General features: G+C 37.7%; 2 protein-coding genes across 2 annotated transcripts; both read right to left on the reverse strand.

Annotated features, from left to right (window-relative positions):
* Positions 1 to 1,424: 1,424 nt before the first annotated feature.
* Positions 1,425 to 10,534, reverse strand: LOC146379196 (cyclin-A1-like). The gene is made up of 10 exons (XM_084941260.1): positions 10,374 to 10,534; positions 6,340 to 6,486; positions 5,473 to 5,619; positions 3,617 to 3,836; positions 3,433 to 3,527; positions 3,062 to 3,288; positions 2,730 to 2,934; positions 2,509 to 2,622; positions 2,276 to 2,409; positions 1,425 to 2,140 (listed from the first exon to the last, which is right to left on the reverse strand). The coding sequence occupies exons 1-10, from the start codon at positions 10,374 to 10,376 to the stop codon at positions 2,089 to 2,091; spliced, it is 1,344 nt and encodes a 447-aa protein (XP_084797386.1). The 5' UTR covers positions 10,377 to 10,534; the 3' UTR covers positions 1,425 to 2,088.
* A 3,315-nt stretch (positions 10,535 to 13,849) lies between these two features.
* On the reverse strand, positions 13,850 to 22,144 carry LOC146379197 (cyclin-A1-like). The gene is made up of 9 exons (XM_084941261.1): positions 21,921 to 22,144; positions 17,892 to 18,038; positions 16,042 to 16,261; positions 15,858 to 15,952; positions 15,490 to 15,716; positions 15,157 to 15,361; positions 14,934 to 15,047; positions 14,701 to 14,834; positions 13,850 to 14,565 (listed from the first exon to the last, which is right to left on the reverse strand). Exons 1-9 carry the CDS (start codon positions 21,921 to 21,923, stop codon positions 14,514 to 14,516), a joined length of 1,197 nt encoding a protein of 398 aa, XP_084797387.1. The 5' UTR covers positions 21,924 to 22,144; the 3' UTR covers positions 13,850 to 14,513.
* Between the last annotated feature and the right edge of the window lie 1,716 nt (positions 22,145 to 23,860).

Below are 23,860 nucleotides of genomic sequence, written 5' to 3' on the forward strand. Positions count from 1 at the left end.
TAAGTGATCTAGTAGCTCTGCTTTGGAAGTTCAGTTAAAGCTAGAAATGTGTTTTGGAGTTTGTACGTGTTTTGTCTCTAGGGGCCACCGCATATATTTATATATAAACATATATGAATAAAACCACTTTTTTTACGTTAGTAATTCCTTTTGTGCATAATTTTATATTATTGTTAATAATAAATTAATTAAAGCAACAAAACAACCTGAAGAGCCGGTTCGGAGCCGAAAGAGCCGAATCTTTTTAGTGAGCCGAGCCGAAAGAGCCGGATCTCTAAAAAGAGCCGGAAATCACTACTCCTCAGTAAGGAAAATCGCTATTGGCTGTCCTAAAAGTCGCTAGAAGTCGCCAAATGACGTCATCGCCTAATTTGCATAATTGGTCATGCTAATGTAATTGCAACCTACGTTGTTGGAGAGAGAAATAACATCTTGGAAGACACATAAAGTGAGCAAAAAACGTCCTAAATGCAGTTAGAATTTATTTAGAACTACAAATTAAATTTCTTTTAGCAATTATTGTTTTTTAATGTCACAATTCCAACCCTGCTCCTTTATCCGGGCCTGGACCGGCAAAAGTGACCCGAAATTGGCACTCTGGTGGAGTTACTTTGTGTGTGAGAGTGTTTGTTTATAAGTAGTTTTAAACCTTGTGATCTACAAAACAGCATAACAGTAAAAGAACTGACTGCGTTACAGTCAGTGCGGGAGCAGCGGCTTCGCCCATGCACGATTCATTTGCCGTTTGGACGCACAGGTGTGAACGTCTCCTGCCCTGATAGCAGCTGGGGGAGGACTATCCTCCGCCTGGGAGCGCTTTGGCACGGGTTAGGTGCCCAAGGCAGTACCGCTTCCTGTTGAGAGTAAGAGCGATACGCGCTTTCACGTCAAAAATTCGTCGTAAATAAGTCTCCAGTAATACCAGAAAAAGTCGCCAGATTTGTCGCTAGTCGCTTTTTAGAAAAAAGTCGCTAAGGGGGTCTGAAAACTCGCTAAATATAGCGACAAAGTCGCTAAATTGGCAACACTGCTCGCGCATCAAAGTAACCGGGGATAGGCGCGAGAAAAAAAAAAACGCCTTCCGGCCAGTCCTTTCAAAGTAAACTCCAAACCGATTGTCCGTCTTTTAACTGTTGTAAATGCCTTGCCAGTCTAAAATCTACGAAACATGTCAATCCCGTCTGAATGATGATGACGATAAAGCCGTTTAGACCCCCAAATCACGGACTTTTATATATCCTTTAATTATACCGTTAAAAATTAAAGATGTCATTTTTACATGACAAATTAAAAACGCCGAAAATCCCGGTGTGAAATTTAATTTACAATTTAATGCACAATATTTAAACATTGCAATTTAAATGCATTAAGAATTTCATTCAGAAGAAGAAATAAAACACAGTGACAAAAACTCTTGTGAAACTATGAACTTTTATTGAAAAGTTCATACCGTCTAAAAACATTTTTCAATCAGTCATAACACATAATTCTAGTAAACTACCACTAAATACTACCTTCCAAAACTTTTTCCATTGCCACCATGTACATATAAACAGTGGCTTTCACTTTTTTAAAAAGTTCACTTTTACATTAACTGCACAGAATGGTGCCTTAGTTCAGGCTTAAAAGGCGGTTTGTTTTAATGCAAATCATTTTCTGTGTTAACATAAATCTTGCGGTTTGTGTTTGCAAGTATGTATTGCACATGTACAAGTGCTGTAGAAAAAAAAAGTTAATAAAAGTTTAAAAAGCACAAACTGCAAATATATACAAATGTAAAAAGCAAATATTCTGCATGAAAAGACAATAGTGTGTGATGCAGGAAACCTTCTGAGGTAACCACTTCTACGGCATCTTACCAGAAAACAGACATTTTCATGTAAAACAACTCCAAAAATATCAGACATGGCTTATTGCATGTATTGCAGATATCTGGATCATCTGGACAGGTTATTTCCATCAGCATAAATTTAAAAAAAAATGTCCAGATCGGCTTGTATGAATAGTCTTGGCAGCAAATGCCACTTTGCTTGCTTGTTTGTTTGTTTTGTTCTTCATTTCATTGTGTCAGATGGGTGTAGCAGTGAGTCACGGGAAAAACAAAAAAGCAGGGGGAGTGATCCATGAAACGCCACAGTACCTGTAAACGGAGACAGAAAACATCATAAGGAAAGACAGAAAACAAGACATGCAAAACTGCACATGACAGGCTTTCATCTTATCATAGTTGTTTTTAAAGTGGTTTGAATTTTAAAATACATAAACCATTCCTTACTTTGAATTTTTGTACTTTTCTCTGATGCCCTGTAGTGGGCGACTCTCTGCGCTGGCGTATAGCTTGTACAGGTCAGTCAGGCAGGGAGAAATTTCAGCCATCGTGTATCCGGTAAAAGCCACTAAAGAATCGGGCTAAAGTAGAAAAACACAGGTTAAAAGTCACATTTTTTTTCCTAATTTCTTAAGAAATTTCAATAAAATTAGATTAACCAAATAAAATATCAAACTTACCCATAAAGACGTATTTATGGTGTAGGAAGCTAGGCAGTAGGCTGCAGCAGCAACCATAGATGGGCTGTACTGTAGAAATGGATCCATTTCCAGCAGGCTTAACTCCGCCACATACTAGAAAGCAGAAATAAAAAAAATACAATAAATAAAAATAGAAAATCATATTCATATTCCTTAAAGGCATTTGGCCTGACTGTTGTCAAATGGTTCAATTTACTCACCAGGGCCAGGTTTTTGGTGTTGGCACAGACAGACTGGATGGCCATGAAAAGGTGAAGGAACGAGTTTATGGTGGGTGCCGCCAAGTTGAAGCCCAGCACACTTAGAAATGCTTGCTCCATCCGGACCAGCTGTTTCTTAGTGTAGGTGTTGTCTGTGATGAACACAAACTGGTCGAGTTTAGGAGGTGACTTCTCCTCATATTTTCTAAAAAAAAAAAAAAGTAGCAGATCAGATGGCGTGTTATATGTAAGGTTGACTATTAGCACAGACTATTGGCAAAAAAGAAAAGGGGAAAAAAAGCATTGATCATTAGAAACAAACAGTGACTTACGCAGCAATCACTAAGGCAGCCGTGCCAACCAGCTGCAGCTTGCCTCGTTTCACATTTCCGATGAGGGAGAGAAATCGGTCCAAGTAATTGATAGCAAGATGAAGAGTTTCAGCTTGAAGTTGGAATTCCTGCGCCACCTCAGCCATCCAGTCCACCAGAACGACGCGCATGTCATCCGTGATCTCTGGGTGTCTCTCTAAATACTTTGGCCTTGGCCTGAATTTAATCTGCAATCAGAAGCCAAACATTATATAATGAACTGAAGAACAACACGTCACAGTTACATTACAATAAGGTTGAAAGAAATAATGGAGGTCACTGGGCAAAGAAATAAATAAAAATAACCAAACATACAAACAAAAAATTCAAACCTCATTATTCCTCAAGTGCTGGTGAATATCTCCTGCATACTCCACACAAAACACCTCCTCAGATTCAGAAGGCGTAGAAGCATCCTGGCGTGGACCTATAAAAGTAAAAAGTAATGAGCATTAAGGAAAGAGGAAAAAACAACATGTTTGCTTGGTAGGTTCTTTTTTAATCTGTCATACTCACTTGAACTCAGCTCCAGCATGATTACCATATCTTCATTGTGCAGGGCATTGGTTTCCTCATCTTGGTAATTACGGTATCCGACAACTTCTTCGCCAGAAGCCGCAAGGACAACTTCGCAAGCCTCTTCAACGTACACATCAAAGCTGGAGCTGGAAGGGCAGCCCAGACAGTTGAGTTGAGAGCTTTCTGAGGTTGAGCTGTGGTTGGAAAACTGGCCACCCTGAAAATGATAATAACCCAACATGATGGCCTTGGTTCCTTAAAAAGAAGAGAGCTGGATTTCTTGGGTTTGTGAGATGTTTCCCTTGTCCTCCAAGAGTCTTGTTCAGTTTTGAAATAACAGAGGGGAGAGCTTCCAGATATTTAAACCCCCAGTGAGACTTGGTCCTGAGAGTCGCTGACCTACTATTTGGTCGACACATAAGTGAAGGTATGAAAAAGGGGCGTTGATCATTACTGAGAATGGGGACAAAGGGTGAAGCCTCTGTCTACCATTGTCCCATTCATCATCGTTTGATTTGTTAAAATTACCTGAGACAACTTGATTGGCAGCTGAAACTCCTGAGAAAGCTTCCCAAGTCTGTATAGGGAGTCGTCAACCACCACCCGTTTTCAACGATGGTCGTTCACAGTGGACAAAGGCCTCCTTTACACCTTTCTCAAACCGTCTGTTTTCTCAGTCCAGACATTGTGAACATTAGCGAGAGTTTCCTTTCTCCTTTGATCAATCTAGTGGAGTCTTGTGTTGCACTGGCACTGATCAAAGCTTCTATTCATGCAGTGCTTAACAAATTTATCCGACCAACTCCTAGTGTAAGGTTTATTACTCATCCACCCTAAATCAGCAGTATTGATAATAACCAAAAACACTTTTCTAATTCATTTCTAGTCTTAATTTTTATTTTTATTTCATTTTAACCTTTTGCTTCAAGTCAAATGTTTCAGTCTTAGTTTTAGTTGTTAGTTGTTAGTAATTCACTTTATTATGGTGGGCACATACCAGAGACAAGATTTAAGGACATCAGTAAATACATTACAATAACGACCCATAACCTTTTGAAAGCAGTTGACACAGTCATCCACAGTCTCAATAAACACAACTATCAAAGCCTCATGAGGCAATTTCTGATTTTAAAAAAACACCATTTATTATTATTTATTTTATTTAGTTTTCCAAGTTCACAAAATAAATTAACTTTTTTTCAAAGGTCTGCTTTTTAGTTTTTTGTGTCTAGTTTTAATTTTCAGTTTAGATTTAACAACCTTGGTTTCTGTAATATTAATCTACCAATATGCGTAAGCTCTTTAATCAGAATGACAATTTTAAGTATAAAATATAATTATTACTGTTATTTTGGTGAACAGTTCATTTTCAATTTTACTGTTTTACAAAAAAGCAGGAAAATGATGTTATTACGAAGCCAAACTAAAATTATTTATTTGCATTCCTGAACAGAAAAATCCATTTTAGATGTTAAATCTTATGCTTGATTAATTTGTGGCTTCTCAGACAAGACCAGTATGTTGGCTCAAATATGGGTACAAACATGTACCCATATTTGAGTAAATACAGTAATTGCTAGTTTTAAAAAGGTTTTGAGGTATTTCTAAAATATTAAATTTTTCTTGTTTTTATGGTATAATAAATTTGGCTCATGTGACAATAGTAGCTCAGCGACCTTCGGGATGAAATCCAATGACACAGTCTCCATTAGAGGTTGAATATCAAATGAAGAAGCCTCTTAAATGAAAGCTGAAACATTTACTTTGTCCTAGATGACTGAGAACCAACATAGACAAGCTAACATGATTGTCATGTTAACAGCGGTGGGGAGTGTTTTTTCTCTGTCACCTACCTGACTGAGGGATCGACCTCGCAGTTCATTTTCTGACAAGACACCGAGCACCGTCCGCTGTTTGGACCTCTGCAGTGTATCTATTCTGGCTGAGGGTGCCATATTTTCTTTGCTGGCTCGACTGCGTTGACTTTTGCTAAAGTTCATCTTTAAACAAAGACATTGGAAAAGAACAAGTAAAAAATATGCTTTTTTTATCCAGAAAGATTATAATGATTATCAGGTCTCTGTCAATTTCCTGTATACATTAGCAAACACAGCAAGCAAGTATGAAGGCTTTACTTTCAGAGTAAAAATGCTTTAAAGCAGTATAGCAGCCAAACAGGATTGCAAGTGACTGATTTTAAGTTAGAGAAATGTTGGAAAACACATTACAGATTTCGTAGCGCTAAAGCGGATGAAGTTGTTTGTTTTTTTAATAAAACTATCACATAAAAAATATCATATAAGGGAGATCAACTGCAGTTTTAGTCAGAAGTTTATACGCATTCATCATGTGCATCAAAGTCATGGTCACTTTGGGCTTTTAATTATTACTTTCAACTGCTCTTTTAACTGTTTCAACAATATTTGAGTAAATACAGTAATTGCTAGTTTTAAAAAGGTTTTGAGGTATTTCTAAAATATTAAATTTTTCTTGTTTTTATGGTATAATAAATTTGGCTCATGTGACAATAGTAGCTCAGCGACCTTCGGGATGAAATCCAATGACACAATCTCCATTAGAGGTTGAATATCAAATGAAGAAGCCTCTTAAATGAAAGCTGAAACATTTACTTTGTCCTAGATGACTGAGAACCAACATAGACAAGCTAACATGATTGTCATGTTAACAGCGGTGGGGAGTGTTTTTTCTCTGTCACCTACCTGACTGAGGGATCGACCTCGCAGTTCATTTTCTGACAAGACACCGAGCACCGTCCGCTGTTTGGACCTCTGCAGTGTATCTATTCTGGCTGAGGGTGCCATATTTTCTTTGCTGGCTCGACTGCATTGACTTTTGCTAAAGTTCATCTTTAAACAAAGACATTGGAAAAGAACAAGTAAAAAATATGCTTTTTTTATCCAGAAAGATTATAATGATTATCAGGTCTCTGTCAATTTCCTGTATACATTAGCAAACACAGCAAGCAAGTATGAAGGCTTTACTTTCAGAGTAAAAATGCTTTAAAGCAGTATAGCAGCCAAACAGGATTGCAAGTGACTGATTTTAAGTTAGAGAAATGTTGGAAAACACATTACAGATTTCGTAGCGCTAAAGCGGATGAAGTTGTTTGTTTTTTTAATAAAACTATCACATAAAAAATATCATATAAGGGAGATCAACTGCAGTTTTAGTCAGAAGTTTATACGCATTCATCATGTGCATCAAAGTCATGGTCACTTTGGGCTTTTAATTATTACTTTCAACTGCTCTTTTAACAGGGTGCAATATTTGTACAGCATCTTTAATAGCTTTCTATAATTCTCACAGGCTCAAAAGTACACACGCAGGCTTTAAAATATACATACACACCCCCACTAACCTATGGTATAAGTGTCTCTTTGGTTAAATGTCTCTTAGCATGTTGTGGCTCAACTACATGCTTTTGGTAGCCATCAACGAGTTTCTGGCATAATTCTGAGTAGATCTCTTCTTGACAGAATTGGTAGGGTTCATATTTAAACTAGGGTGGACATGTGCCACACATTATCAGTCGTATTGAGGTCAGGGCTTTGGGAAGGCCATTCCAGAAGCTTAATTTTAGCCTGCTTTATTCATTACAAAACCAGTTTTGTGTTTGGGATCACAGTTGGAACACCCGACTGTGTCCAAGCTTCAGCCATCTAACTGTTGTTTTGATGTGAAGTTGATGAATTACATATCATTATTCCTTACTACATTTACTTGTCATTGAGGCCAAATAGCTTAATCTTTGTCTATGATTATGTGGATAAGCTCGAGTCATTAGTCAACACCCGTTTTGAACGATGGTCGTTCACAGATGGGGGCTTTGGTTTCCTTTACTGCTTTCTCAAACCGTCTGTCTTCTCTGGCCCAGAATGTAAACCCTGCCAAGAGTGTCCTTCCCTCTTTGAGTCATGATCAACATAGCCAAGTCTTTTTCTGATGAGATGACGTGCCTTTGGAGTGTAACGATTAAAGCTTTTATTCCTATATTGCTTAACAAATTTATCAGACCCCCCTTGATGATCTTGGAATCTGCAGGTGTCTAGAAATTGTTTAGCGACGTTCCCAGCTTCTGTAACTCTATGATTCTCCTTCTTAGATCTTCACGGAGTTTCTCAGACGTCCCTATTGTTCTGAGCATTGGTCAATCCAATGAGTGCTGTCAAACAAATCTTTTTTGTCCTGGCAAATGAAAATAACGGTTGTAGTCAACCATAATCACTAATGTGGTGTTAACACTCCTTGGCCTTTTCAAGACTTGTACAACTTTTTGACCACTTATAAAAAGATTTAAGTGAATGTATGTATTTGAGCCCTTATGTATAATTGTGACCCTGTGTGGATTAGAGAAAAGTCAATTCAAACTTCTGACCACAGCTGAATGTCCTTTTAGTTTCTCCAATGTAGAATATAGTTACTGTTTGTGTCCCTGCTGGCATCATGGGTGGAATTTCTATATAAAACTTGTACTGTTCCCTTTTTAAAGCTCTACTAATTCTAGTTTGTCACAGATTTTCAGCTCATTTTGACTCCAATCACTCTCCACCTCCTGTTTTTCTAAAAACAGGAGATGGAGGATGTATGGCAGGGATGATGCTCAGTGTTGTGCTGCTTATACTATAATTAAAACTGCTTTTACTGAAACTGTTTGGTTGAAGATGGCAAAACCCCAAATTAGCAGGGCATTCATGTCATTGATAAGTAAATGTAAACTTCTAACCACAACTGTAGCTATCAAATACAAGAGGCAGGGACCGGTGAAGCTACGTGAAAAAAAAATGCATGGATTGATCAGTTTACTATTACTAAAAACTGCTGGTATTAAATGAGTTAAACAACTAAAAGTTGAAAAGTGAATCTTTCAGCTCTGCAAGTAAAAATACACAAAAAAATGGTAAAAGAGAGAAAAGTCATAGGTCATCTTAAATCTACACCAACTGAGGTCATAGCAACAAAAAAACTGTCTGCAAAAGTGTTCCTGAGCATGTCCTTTTTCAATACTACGGTGAGAGAGAATGGCTTTGTAACTCTTACAAATGACATCTTGACGTCATTTTTACTCACTTTGGCAAGGACTGCCTAAAGCTAGTGCGTGAGTAAGATGGCGGATTACAGGAACCGAGATTCAGTCGCGGGTTGCAGAAAAATTACGAGTCTAAATCTATAAATGAAATCCTCTGTTAAGGGTCTCCAAGCTTCAAAAATCATCCAGCTGGCATAGAGTCACCTGCTAAACGAACAGGTGAGACAGTTTTTTGGTTGTTTTGTTTTTACCATTAATGTAGTAAAATCAAAGGAAAAGCAGATCCAATAAAGACTTTGAGATAAGTAAACTCTTCAAAATGTATCTGAATTTATAGTATGAGATCAGGCAGTAAAGGAAGTTTGATCTACTTTTGATCTAATAATCAGAAGTTGTGTGTCACAAACATCAACACACTATGTAGACAAATATGGCATAAACATGCGCGTGCCATAAGTTCCCCAGTTTCACCCAGAATGTCTACTTTGCATATGGAGGAAGTGAAAGAAGGGGTCCATCCTGTTCTGAAATACCACCGAGCCATATAAACATATCAGGACACAGTTCGCTAATTACATTAACTCATGGTCATTGATTAGTGGTCATGACAACTGTATACAGTCATAAAACTGAACTCACAGTCCATTGTTAGTCAATGCATGCACTGTTTAGAAGGGTGGGAAAACCTGGGTCAGCTAAGACTGAAGAAGTCATTCGGATGAGTGCTGAAAAGTTTCTCCCACTGAAAATGCAACGTCCAGATGAACAGAATCAACTTTCTGTGACTTCAGAAGCATAATCCACTATTAGGATGTTAAAAAGTATAAAAGTTCCCATTTACTAAGAGTGTGAACACAGTGTCTTTTCAGTAATTCTATTTTTTAAAAAGGCATGTTTTTAATCTTTCAGTAAGGAAAGATTAGTATGCATTGTTTTCATATTTTCTAAAAATGAAATAAAGAATCATTTACAGTGGTGTGAAAAGTCTTGAGCCACCCTTCCTTTCTTTATATTTTAGAAAAATGAAAAAAAAAAAAAAGTTTTTTGGAGGACAGATTTATTGAAATGTGCAAACATACATGGAAATGCAGGATACATTTCAAAATTTTGGACTGAAAATCAATGTTTGCTATAAACACCTTCATTCTTCGGCAAAAAGCAGTTAGAACAAATTATGATGTTTTTGTGTCAGCCTTTTTAAGTATGATATTAAAAATAGTTTATTTGCTAAGTTGTTGTAGATGCAACATTGATATATTATTTTTAAGCTTTAATCATTCGTGTCAGTGTTAAGTGCCTTATCAAACAAACAAATAAATAAAAGAAACCCGAAGAAAACAAAAACATTACTCGGACCGGACAGAAAATGGGTGAAAAAACACTGTGAAAGCTCTTTAGAAAGCTTGGAGAGCTACTGCTCAAGACCACTTAAAAAATACAAGAAAGTCTGGATCATTGGAGGAAAAATATCCAGGAATCAGGGGTGACTCAGGACCTGCACGGCACTATGAATATTCCCGGTGCAATTATGGTCTCACATTGCCATGGTTACTAAAAATTAGCAGAAGGAATCAGTCAGAAAAAAATCAAGGAAAACAGGATGTTGCACTGTGAAAACACAGTGCATCACCCCGATGTATCACAGACCACTGCCCGCTCATGGTTACGTGCACTTTTTAGTGTATTTGTTCCTAACTGTAAACTCACCATGATCAGGATCAGTGTAGTTAGCAGTTTAGCGTTTCAGCGTCACCACCACCGAGCCAGTCGGACAATCGACAGCTGCCCCTGACTTGGTTGTTACTAATCTGTACCAACAGCGCCCTCTGGATCTCTTCGCGTGACTTGAAGCAGGTTTCTGGGTGTAGCAGGGTTTTTTTTTCTTTCATAAATGCCTTTATGTAATGTGCCCCTGAACAGGTAGTTTCCATGTACATAAGTATACACACAAAAATGTGTAGTCAGTGGATTCACAGAGAATGAATGATCTTTATTGAAGCCTGTGTGTGTTTTGCCTGAGAAAAATGAGTGCACATTTTGTGTAGTCCATCAGGTGGCAGGCTTTCTCTTCAGTCATGGTGCAAGAAAATAATAATAATAAGATTTGAATAAAATTCTAAGCATATGACACTGTGACCCTGTTAAATTTAATTTAGCAAAAAAGCCCTGAACTTTTGCCCACTCGGGAAAGGAGGTGATGCAAATCGAGGAAATGTTCAGCTAATTAAAATTCCAAAGTGTCTCAAAGTCTATGTCTTTCTTTGGCAACAGACCTTGTGGAATAATCTTGAGTTGTTGTTTTTATTAGTGTTATTTAGTCACAGCAGGAACTACAGGTATAGAGGTATTTAGGAAGCAGTCATGCTGCTTCTGAGTTTAGAAATTCCCACTTTTAGCCTTTCGGTCACAAGGATGCTTCTTTAGCCTCGAGTCAATCATTGCTCTTAATATTTTCTGACAATAGTATTTGATGTAAGGCTCCTTCGCTTGTAGCCGACTGTGCCTTTTTACGGGCACATTACCAAACCTTCCACCTTTAAACAGAGTCCACAGTGTTTCAAAACGACCCTTTTCAGACATGTTTTCCTCACACATATAACAATATATTCATGTATTTAAAATTCATGTTTGATGATTTGCATTTAAACAGTGTTTTCATGCCACAGCAGAGGAAAGAGCATCTTTCTTCCACTGTTATATGTCATTTTTAAACTCAGCTGTGTATTCTTTTCCTCCAAAGTAATGTAAATTGATACGTTAAAATTTGAATCATCCGTCATCTGTTGAATCAGTGTGTGGGAGAAACAAACACAAACAGGAGGATGTTACGTCGAGGGAGAGCAGTAATTTTCTTTCTAACAGGAAAAATGCTTTTGGAACTTTGTTCTACCAAAGACCTGATAATATATCCTCGCCTATTTTATACAGTAGGCATGGGGGATAAGGTTTCCTGCTGTGGTTATTTTCTTCTGTTAAAATAAAATCAATATCTGCACAGGCACCAGCTCATGGGACACAAAGTCTGTCCGTCTTCCTCTGTTTTCTTAATCTCTCATTCTCATTTTCGTTCATTCCCTAAACAGATGCAGTTTGCCCGTGACAGATAGCATAGGGCTGGTACCATTTCATTAGTGGGATGCATTGCCATTGAAAGGCTTGGATGCGTCAGATGTGCTGGGGGTTTGAGCAGGACAGTCCAGGAGACACCAAGCTGAGGACGAGTTTCATATCTCAAGGAGGCCTTTGGTCCAGGGCTGTTACAGTGCTGAGAGGGACCAGAGCTGAGACTGTCTCCCATCCTGAGCACAGAAAAGTTCAAAAATAGAAGCAAGGATGATGAAAGTTGCCACTAACTTGAAGGATAAGGAGATGAAAAGGCATCCCCAATCTGCTGAGGATTATCCTCGCTGGACAGATATTTTCCAATTCACTGGTTTTTGCAAGAAGAAAAAATATTTAATTGGTCATGAATGTATCACCAGAGTCCAGTGAATCACCTCAGTGATGGCACATTTAGAGGATGGCAAACTGGAATGTAGTCAGACAAGTCCACTGACAATTTACCAGTAAACCTTGGGCATTTATGCTCCCGAGGTGCATAAACGTAACACACATTTGTAGCTTCATTTATTGGGTTCATATTTGATGGCACAGTAGATGGACCCAGCACTGGATCTAGCACTGGGCCAGTCACAGGAGAACGTTCCTGTAATTGGTCTCTCAAATGTTCATTTGCTGCTTTTAGCTGCTGCAGCTGCTCCAAGAGGGCCTGTACGTCGTCCATAGGGTCGGCAAAGGAGGTTTATTATCCCCACGGGCAGCCCAACCGTTGGCTTCCCCTCCGTAGAAGATGTCACTGTTTTTCCTCCTCTCCTCCAACACTCTTACTAAAATAAACAGGGCCACACCAAAATAAAAACAAAACACTATAACTGATATGACCTGGATCCTGTCGACAACGCCAAATAATGTAGCGAGTAAAAGCCACCAAGTAACCGCTAAGGGCCTCAATACTACTTGTGCAAACTTTCAGGCCCAAAGCTCTCACAGGAACGAGCCCAGAATAAACGGGACAAGAGGGTCAATATCAGTCAGATATGTTAAAATTTATTATTTTAAAAGAACACAAAGGGTTTGCAAAAGGCCTAAAACATCAAAATGGAAAAGGTCACTAACGACCACAAGATAGTCTTATTGGTGCAACCTGCCAGCAATGCAACTATCACCTGAGGGCTTGCTCTACCCCGGTGGTCCCAGATGCTCGTTGCTTTAAAAGAAACAAATCCACCCCAAATAAATGCACTAAGTGTTTTAGTTCAGGGAATAATCGGTGGCACTAAAATCACTCTTAATAAAACTTCTTCACTGCAAATCCACATGGAGCACCTCTAAAAGACCTACTTCCCCTAAGGTAAGAGCCCAGCTCAGGGATTGCACATTGCCCGACTAATATTGCACCAGCCCAGTAGAAATAAAAACAAACCCGGCATAAAAAAAACAGTTTTAAAAGGTGACCCTACTAAAACCAAAAACGCAACAAAAAGGAGAAGGAGGAAAAAACAGTGACAAATTCACATGTGCAGCCTGCCCTGCAGGAGGCAATACAATATAAATTAGATTATAGTGCATAAATACTTTTTTTAATGTCAAATATATTAAGTTAACATACCTCCAGCAGACAACTGTGTTTGCTGCACACCTGGCTTATCTTGGCTTATCTTCTAAAATCACTACTAAAAACATAAAATACAATAAACATCAAATACATTTCAACAAATTTAAAAAAAGCACTAAAAGAAAAACAGCCTGTACCTCGAATCTCTGCTGTAGAGGTTTAAAACAACTGTTTGTGTAGCAGACAATTAAAACTTCTCAGGCTCTTCACCTACTCACACAACCATTGTTCACAGCCACTTGTCAGTGGACATGAAGAGCACCTGCTACTACTTCCTCTTTTATACCCTCCATTAGGTCCCCTGGGTCCTAAAGCCTTCCCCATTACGATAATACCGTTAAAAATTAAAGATGTCATTTTTACATGACAAATTAAAAACGCCGAAAATCCCGGTGTGAAATTTAATTTACAATTTAATGCACAATATTTAAACATTGCAATTTAAATGCATTAAGAATTTCATTCAGAAGAAGAAATAAAACACAGTGACAAAAACTCTTGTGAAACTATGAACTTTTATTGAAAAGTTCATACCGTCTAAAAACATTTTTCAATCAGTCATAACACATAATTCTAGTAAACTACCACTAAATACTACCTTCCAAAACTTTTTCCATTGCCACCATGTACATATAAACAGTGGCTTTCACTTTTTTAAAAAGTTCACTTTTACATTAACTGCACAGAATGGTGCCTTAGTTCAGGCTTAAAAGGCGGTTTGTTTTAATGCAAATCATTTTCTGTGTTAACATAAATCTTGCGGTTTGTGTTTGCAAGTATGTATTGCACATGTACAAGTGCTGTAGAAAAAAAAAAGTTAATAAAAGTTTAAAAAGCACAAACTGCAAATATATACAAATGTAAAAAGCAAATATTCTGCATGAAAAGACAATAGTGTGTGATGCAGGAAACCTTCTGAGGTAACCACTTCTACGGCATCTTACCAGAAAACAGACATTTTCATGCAAAACAACTCCAAAAATATCAGACATGGCTTATTGCATGTATTGCAGATATCTGGATCATCTGGACAGGTTATTTTCATCTGCATAAATTTTAAAAAAATGTCCAGATCGGCTTGTATGAATAGTCTTGGCAGCAAATGCCACTTTGCTTGCTTGTTTGTTTGTTTTGTTCTTCATTTCATTGCGTCAGATGGGTGTAGCAGTGAGTCACGGGAAAAACAAAAAAGCAGGGGGAGTGATCCATGAAACACCACAGTACCTGTAAACGGAGACAGAAAACATCATAAGGAAAGACAGAAAACAAGACATGCAAAACTGCACATGACAGGCTTTCATCTTATCATAGTTGTTTTTAAAGTGGTTTGAATTTTAAAATACATAAACCATTCCTTACTTTGAATTTTTGTACTTTTCTCTGATGCCCTGTAGTGGGCGACTCTCTGCGCTGGCGTATAGCTTGTACAGGTCAGTCAGGCAGGGAGAAATTTCAGCCATCGTGTATCCGGTAAAAGCCACTAAAGAATCGGGCTAAAGTAGAAAAACACAGGTTAAAAGTCACATTTTTTTCCTAATTTCTTAAGAAATTTTCAATAAAATTAGATTAACCAAATAAAATATCAAACTTACCCATAAAGACGTATTTATGGTGTAGGAAGCTAGGCAGTAGGCTGCAGCAGCAACCATAGATGGGCTGTACTGTAGAAATGGATCCATTTCCAGCAGGCTTAACTCCGCCACATACTAGAAAGCAGAAATAAAAAAAAAATACAATAAATAAAAATAGAAAATCATATTCATATTCCTTAAAGGCATTTGGCCTGACTGTTGTCAAATGGTTCAATTTACTCACCAGGGCCAGGTTTTTGGTGTTGGCACAGACAGACTGGATGGCCATGAAAAGGTGAAGGAACGAGTTTATGGTGGGTGCCGCCAAGTTGAAGCCCAGCACACTTAGAAATGCTTGCTCCATCCGGACCAGCTGTTTCTTAGTGTAGGTGTTGTCTGTGATGAACACAAACTGGTCGAGTTTAGGAGGTGACTTCTCCTCATATTTTCTAAAAAAAAAAAAAAGTAGCAGATCAGATGGCGTGTTATATGTAAGGTTGACTATTAGCACAGACTATTGGCAAAAAAGAAAAGGGGAAAAAAAAGCATTGATCATTAGAAACAAACAGTGACTTACGCAGCAATCACTAAGGCAGCCGTGCCAACCAGCTGCAGCTTGCCTCGTTTCACATTTCCGATGAGGGAGAGAAATCGGTCCAAGTAATTGATAGCAAGATGAAGAGTTTCAGCTTGAAGTTGGAATTCCTGCGCCACCTCAGCCATCCAGTCCACCAGAACGACGCGCATGTCATCCGTGATCTCTGGGTGTCTCTCTAAATACTTTGGCCTTGGCCTGAATTTAATCTGCAATCAGAAGCCAAACATTATATAATGAACTGAAGAACAACACGTCACAGTTACATTACAATAAGGTTGAAAGAAATTATGGAGGTCACTGGGCAAAGAAATAAATAAAAATAACCAAACATACAAACAAATTCAAACCTCATTATTCCTCAAGTGCTGGTGAATATCTCCTGCATACTCCACACAAAACACCTCCTCAGATTCAGAAGGCGTAGAAGCATCCTGGCGTGGACCTATAAAAGTAAAAAGTAATGAGCATTAAGGAAAGAGGAAAAAACAACATGTTTGCTTGGTAGGTTCTTTTTTAATCTGTCATACTCACTTGAACTCAGCTCCAGCATGATTACCATATCTTCATTGTGCAGGGCATTGGTTTCCTCATCTTGGTAATTACGGTATCCGACAACTTCTTCGCCAGAAGCCGCAAGGACAACTTCGCAAGCCTCTTCAACGTACACATCAAAGCTGGAGCTGGAAGGGCAGCCCAGACAGTTGAGTTGAGAGCTTTCTGAGGTTGAGCTGTGTTTGGAAAACTGGCCACCCTGAAAATGATAATAACCCAACATGATGGCCTTGGTTCCTTAAAAAGAAGAGAGCTGGATTTCTTGGGTTTGTGAGATGTTTCCCTTGTCCTCCAAGAGTCTTGTTCAGTTTTGAAATAACAGAGGGGAGAGCTTCCAGATATTTAAACCCCCAGTGAGACTTGGTCCTGAGAGTCGCTGACCTACTATTTGGTCGACACATAAGTGAAGGTATGAAAAAGGGGCGTTGATCATTACTGAGAATGGGGACAAAGGGTGAAGCCTCTGTCTACCATTGTCCCATTCATCATCGTTTGATTTGTTAAAATTACCTGAGACAACTTGATTGGCAGCTGAAACTCCTGAGAAAGCTTCCCAAGTCTGTATAGGGAGTCGTCAACCACCACCCGTTTTCAACGATGGTCGTTCACAGTGGACAAAGGCCTCCTTTACACCTTTCTCAAACCGTCTGTTTTCTCAGTCCAGACATTGTGAACATTAGCGAGAGTTTCCTTTCTCCTTTGATCAATCTAGTGGAGTCTTGTGTTGCACTGGCACTGATCAAAGCTTCTATTCATGCAGTGCTTAACAAATTTATCCGACCAACTCCTAGTGTAAGGTTTATTACTCATCCACCCTAAATCAGCAGTATTGATAATAACCAAAAACACTTTTCTAATTCATTTCTAGTCTTAATTTTTATTTTTATTTCATTTTAACCTTTTGCTTCAAGTCAAATGTTTCAGTCTTAGTTGTTAGTTGTTAGTAATTCACTTTATTATGGTGGGCACATACCAGAGACAAGATTTAAGGACATCAGTAAATACATTACAATAACGACCCATAACCTTTTGAAAGCAGTTGACACAGTCATCCACAGTCTCAATAAAAACAACTATCAAAGCCTCATGAGGCAATTTCTGATTTTAAAAAAACACCATTTATTATTATTTATTTTATTTAGTTTTCCAAGTTCACAAAATAAATTAACTTTTTTTCAAAGGTCTGCTTTTTAGTTTTTTGTGTCTAGTTTTAATTTTCAGTTTAGATTTAACAACCTTGGTTTCTGTAATATTAATCTACCAATACGTATAAGCTCTTTAATCAGAATGACAATTTTAAGTATAAAATATAATTATTACTGTTATTTTGGTGAACAGTTCATTTTCAATTTTACTGTTTTACAAAAAAGCAGGAAAATGATGTGATTACGAAGCCAAACTAAAATTATTTATTTGCATTCCTGAACAGAAAAATCCATTTTAGATGTTAAATCTTATGCTTGATTAATTTGTGGCTTCTCAGACAAGACCAGTATGTTGGCTCAAATATGGATACAAACATGTACCCATATTTGAGTAAATACAGTAATTGCTAGTTTTAAAAAGGTTTTGAGGTATTTCTAAAATATTTAATTTTTCTTGTTTTTATGGTATAATAAATTTGGCTCATGTGACAATAGTAGCTCAGCGACCTTCGGGATGAAATCCAATGACACAGTCTCCATTAGAGGTTGAATATCAAATGAAGAAGCCTCTTAAATGAAAGCTGAAACATTTACTTTGTCCTAGATGACTGAGAACCAACATAGACAAGCTAACATGATTGTCATATTAACAGCGGTGGGGAGTGTTTTTTCTCTGTCACCTACCTGACTGAGGGATCGACCTCGCAGTTCATTTTCTGACAAGACACCGAGCACCGTCCGCTGTTTGGACCTCTGCAGTGTATCTATTCTGGCTGAGGGTGCCATATTTTCTTTGCTGGCTCGACTGCGTTGACTTTTGCTAAAGTTCATCTTTAAACAAAGACATTGGAAAAGAACAAGTAAAAAATATGCTTTTTTTATCCAGAAAGATTATAATGATTATCAGGTCTCTGTCAATTTCCTGTATACATTAGCAAACACAGCAAGCAAGTATGAAGGCTTTACTTTCAGAGTAAAAATGCTTTAAAGCAGTATAGCAGCCAAACAGGATTGCAAGTGACTGATTTTAAGTTAGAGAAATGTTGGAAAACACATTACAGATTTCGTAGCGCTAAAGCGGATGAAGTTGTTTGTTTTTTTAATAAAACTATCACATAAAAAATATCATATAAGGGAGATCAACTGCAGTTTTAGTCAGAAGTTTATACGCATTCATCATGTGCATCAAAGTCATGGTCACTTTGGGCTTTTAATTATTACTTTCAACTGCTCTTTTAACAGGGTGCAATATTTGTACAGCATCTTTAATAGCTTTCTATAATTCTCACAGGCTCAAAAGTACACACGCAGGCTTTAAAATATACATACACACCCCCACTAACCTATGGTATAAGTGTCTCTTTGGTTAAATGTCTCTTAGCATGTTGTGGCTCAACTACATGCTTTTGGTAGCCATCAACGAGTTTCTGGCATAATTCTGAGTAGATCTCTTCTTGACAGAATTGGTAGGGTTCATATTTAAACTAGGGTGGACATGTGCCACACATTATCAGTCGTGTTGAGGTCAGGGCTTTGGGAAGGCCATTCCAGAAGCTTAATTTTAGCCTGCTTTATTCATTACAAAACCAGTTTTGTGTTTGGGATCACAGTTGGAACACCCGACTGTGTCCAAGCTTCAGCCATCTAACTGTTGTTTTGATGTGAAGTTGATGAATTACATATCATTATTCCTTACTACATTTACTTGTCATTGAGGCCAAATAGCTTAATCTTTGTCTATGATTATGTGGATAAGCTCGAGTCGTTAGTCAACACCCGTTTTGAACGATGGTCGTTCACAGATGGGGGCTTTGGTTTCCTTTACTGCTTTCTCAAACCGTCTGTCTTCTCTGGCCCAGAATGTAAACCCTGCCAAGAGTGTCCTTCCCTCTTTGAGTCATGATCAACATAGCCAAGTCTTTTTCTGATGAGATGACGTGCCTTTGGAGTGTAACGATTAAAGCTTTTATTCCTATATTGCTTAACAAATTTATCAGACCCCCCTTGATGATCTTGGAATCTGCAGGTGTCTAGAAATTGTTTAGCGACGTTCCCAACTTCTGTAACTCTATGATTCTCCTTCTTAGATCTTCACGGAGTTTCTCAGACGTCCCTATTGTTCTGAGCATTGGTCAATCCAATGAGTGCTGTCAAACAAATCTTTTTTGTCCTGGCAAATGAAAATAACGGTTGTAGTCAACCATAATCACTAATGTGGTGTTAACACTCCTTGGCCTTTTCAAGACTTGTACAACTTTTTGACCACTTATAAAAAGATTTAAGTGAATGTATGTATTTGAGCCCTTATGTATAATTGTGACCCTGTGTGGATTAGAGAAAAGTCAATTCAAACTTCTGACCACAGCTGAATGTCCTTTTAGTTTCTCCAATGTAGAATATAGTTACTGTTTGTGTCCCTGCTGGCATCATGGGTGGAATTTCTATATAAAACTTGTACTGTTCCCTTTTTAAAGCTCTACTAATTCTAGTTTGTCACAGATTTTCAGCTCATTTTGACTCCAATCACTCTCCACCTCCTGTTTTTAGAAAAACAGGAGGTGGAGGATGTATGGCAGGGATGATGCTCAGTGTTGTGCTGCTTATACTATAATTAAAACTGCTTTTACTGAAACTGTTTGGTTGAAGATGGCAAAACCCAAAATTAGCAGGGCATTCATGTCATTGATAAGTAAATGTAAACTTCTAACCACAACTGTAGCTATCAAATACAAGAGGCAGGGACCGGTGAAGCTACGTGAAAAAAAAATGCATGGATTGATCAGTTTACTATTACTAAAAACTGCTGGTATTAAATGAGTTAAACAACTAAAAGTTGAAAAGTGAATCTTTCAGCTCTGCAAGTAAAAATACACAAAAAAATGGTAAAAGAGAGAAAAGTCATAGGTCATCTTAAATCTACACCAACTGAGGTCATAGCAACAAAAAAACTGTTTGCAAAAGTGTTACACCGTGTGTTCCTGAGCATGTCCTTTTTCAATACTACGGTGAGAGAGAATGGCTTTGTAACTCTTACAAATGTCATCTTGATGTCATTTTTACTCACTTTGGCAAGGACTGCCTAAAGCTAGTGCGTGAGTAAGATGGCGGATTACAGGACCCGAGATTCAGTCGCGGATTGCAGAAAAATTACGAGTCTCAATCTATAAATGAAATCCTCTGTTAAGGGTCTCCAAGCTTCAAAAATCATAGAGTCACCTGCTAAACGAACAGGTGAGACAGTTTTGTTTTGTTTTTACCATTAATGTAGTAAAATCAAAGGAAAAGCAGATCCAATAAAGACTTTGAGATAAGTAAACTCTTCAAAATGTATCTGAATTTACAGTATGAGATCAGGCAGTAAAGGAAGTTTGATCTACTTTTGATCTAATAATCAGAAGTTGTGTGTCACAAACATCAACACACTATGTAGACAAATATGGCATAAACATGCGCGTGCCATAAGTTCCCCAGTTTCACCCAGAATGTCTACTTTGCATATGGAGGAAGTGAAAGAAGGGGTCTATTATCCTGTTCTGAAATACCACCGAGCCATATAAACATATCAGGACACAGTTCGCTAATTACATTAACTCATGGTCATTGATTAGTGGTCATGACAACTGTATACAGTCATAAAACTGAACTCACAGTCCATTGTTAGTCAGTGCATGCACTGTTTAGAAGGGTGGGAAAACCTGGGTCAGCTAAGACTGAAGAAGTCATTCGGATGAGTGCTGAAAAGTTTCTCCCACTGAAAATGCAACGTCCAGATGAACAGAATCAACTTTCTGTGACTTCAGAAGCATAATCCACTATTAGGATGTTAAAAAGTATAAAAGTTCCCATTTACTAAGAGTGTGAACACAGTGTCTTTTCAGTAATTCTATTTTTTAAAAAGGCATGTTTTTAATCTTTCAGTAAGGAAAGATTAGTATGCATTGTTTTCATATTTTCTAAAAATGAAATAAAGAATCATTTACAGTGGTGTGAAAAGTCTTGAGCCACCCTTCCTTTCTTTATATTTTAGAAAAATGAAAAAAAAAAGGTTTTTTGGAGGACAGATTTATTGAAATTTGCAAACATACATGGAAATGCAGGATACATTTCAAAATTTTGGACTGAAAATCAATGTTTGCTATAAACACCTTCATTCTTCGGCAAAAAGCAGTTAGAACAAATTATGATGTTTTTGTGTCAGCCTTTTTAAGTATGATATTAAAAATAGTTTATTTGCTAAGTTGTTGTAGATGCAACATTGATATATTATTTTTAAGCTTTAATCATTCGTGTCAGTGTTAAGTGCCTTATCAAACAAACAAATAAATAAAAGAAACCCGAAGAAAACAAAAACATTACTCGGACCGGACAGAAAATGGGTGAAAAAACACTGTGAAAGCTCTTTAGAAAGCTTGGAGAGCTACTGCTCAAGACCACTTAAAAAATACAAGAAAGTCTGGATCATTGGAGGAAAAATATCCAGGAATCAGGGGTGACTCAGGACCTGCACGGCACTATGAATATTCCCGGTGCAATTATGGTCTCACATTGCCATGGTTACTAAAAATTAGCAGAAGGAATCAGTCAGAAAAAAATCAAGGAAAACAGGATGTTGCACTGTGAAAACACAGTGCATCACCCCGATGTATCACAGACCACTGCCCGCTCATGGTTACGTGCACTTTTTAGTGTATTTGTTCCTAACTGTAAACTCACCATGATCAGGATCAGTGTAGTTAGCAGTTTAGCGTTTCAGCGTCACCACCACCGAGCCAGTCGGACAATCGACAGCTGCCCCTGACTTGGTTGTTACTAATCTGTACCAACAGCGCCCTCTGGATCTCTTCGCGTGACTTGAAGCAGGTTTCTGGGTGTAGCAGGGTTTTTTTTTTCTTTCTTTCGGCGAAGTTTGCCTCGAAAATCAGCTATTTCCTCCTGAGTCTCTGTTCAATCACGTGGCAGAACGCAACCGCCGACTGTCAACGTCACATGGGTTACTGGATTTATCCGCTCAATATTTTCCCGTGATTGATTAGTTTTATTTGAACTCTTCACAACTTCGACTCTACATATTATAGATCAATCTTAACTGTTGCCCTGAGGCGAGAAAAATGAGTTGTGTTCGGTCAGTGTGTTTTATTAAATCTACAGGCGCTGCAGGGGCTGTAGGAGAATTATTGAACAGGAAGGCTGCCGCTCATTAAAGTGGCATGTATAAGTTATTAATACTCTTCGCCATACTCCACATATAAATAGTCTTTGCCAAAAAAGGGAAAAGAAGAAAAAGAAAAGATTATTTCTGTGAATCGTAGAGGACTTTATCATTTTATAACATGCTGAAAAAAACTGCTTGACAGAGAATCTCACTTGGCCTTTTTCCCTCTTCTGCTTTATGAATAATGTTAAATATTATTTTTAAATTCACATTCTTTCTTACCATATTCGTCATCTATAAAGTTGTGGGTGTTACAAAAATATGCACACTGATTAACCCTAACTTGTGTAAAGTTTTGAGTACAAAATCTATTTACCTACTTTTATTTTCACAACTATAAATATAAATATTATATTATAAATAATATTAACGTTGTGTCTTCTCTCACTCACGTGCTAAAACATGGGAAGCCTGGTAATGGATGGAGGAACAATGTGACAGCAGAAAGTAAAGATGACATTTATCTGGGTCACTGTTTAAATCTGCTGACTCCATCAAGCAGCATTTGGTGAAACACCTGAAGCTGTACAGGCCTGATCACACAACCATGTGTGGTCAGAAGTTTACTTTCAGCCATCATGGACATGGATGTCATAGCAATTTGTGGGATTTTGATGATTTCTTTCAATTTCTCAATCAGATGCTTTTAGAAGCCATCAAAAAGCCTCTGAGTGTATTTGACCATTTTTCCCCCCAACAATGGACTATTCTCACTGTTGAGGTCTGGGAAGCGTTTCTACTCCCTTAAGGCCAAAACAGAGAGAACGAGGAGGAGCTTCTTCCCTCAGGCTATTCGGTCTCTAAACCAGGTGTAGGACTGTAGGACTGGACTTTCTCATAAATCACATCAATGCACATTCACTCTAATAATAATAACATGATGTACCTCATTACTATACCTCAGTAACCTGTTTACTCCACTGTAAACTGTTACTTTGCACACTGTCTATTTGCACACTTTTTTATAATTTCTTCATTTTGTTTATTGCACATTTTATTTTAAAATGTAACTTTCATTCTTAGTTCAAACTTTAGGTTAGACTTAACTTAGGTTAAATTCTTAATTTATTCTTTACATATTATTCTTTACAAGCTTACTTCAATGTTTGTGTTTTATCTATTATGCAACTCTTATATCTGTTTTCCTGTAAATGTTTCCTGTAGTTTTATGGTCGGGCATTGCAGAGCAACAAGCATTTCACTGCATGTCGTACTGTGTATGATTGTGCATGTGACAAATACAATTTGAAATGTGAAATTTGAACTTTCATGGCAGAATTGACTGAGTTTATTTAAATGGGTTGATTTTCTGCCACTGAGCCAGCTTTTAAGCTGTAGTCAATAAAGATCCATAAGTAGAAGACAAGTTATCATATTAAAAGACTTTTGTAGAACTTTCAGCACCACGTCTTGATGCAGGCTCAATCATGCAGGTAAGGAA

This window comes from Perissodus microlepis, chromosome 10 (genome assembly GCF_051167445.1).
Source record: "Perissodus microlepis isolate ML-2025 ecotype Zambia chromosome 10, ASM5116744v1, whole genome shotgun sequence".
Lineage (NCBI taxonomy): Eukaryota > Metazoa > Chordata > Actinopteri > Cichliformes > Cichlidae > Perissodus > Perissodus microlepis.

Excerpts from the sequence above, each read along its gene's own strand:
- LOC146379197 (XM_084941261.1), bottom strand. Across the intron at positions 15,953-16,041 it reads CATGCTGGAGCTGAGTTCAA|GTCCACGCCAGGATGCTTCT; the intron begins GTGAGTATGACA and ends TTACTTTTATAG. Across the intron at positions 15,048-15,156 it reads ACACCAAAAACCTGGCCCTG|TATGTGGCGGAGTTAAGCCT; the intron begins GTGAGTAAATTG and ends TCTGCTTTCTAG.
- LOC146379196 (XM_084941260.1), bottom strand. Across the intron at positions 3,289-3,432 it reads AGCACTTGAGGAATAATGAG|ATTAAATTCAGGCCAAGGCC; the intron begins GTTTGAATTTTT and ends TTCTGATTGCAG. Across the intron at positions 2,935-3,061 it reads GCTGCCTTAGTGATTGCTGC|AAAATATGAGGAGAAGTCAC; the intron begins GTAAGTCACTGT and ends TTTTTTTTTTAG.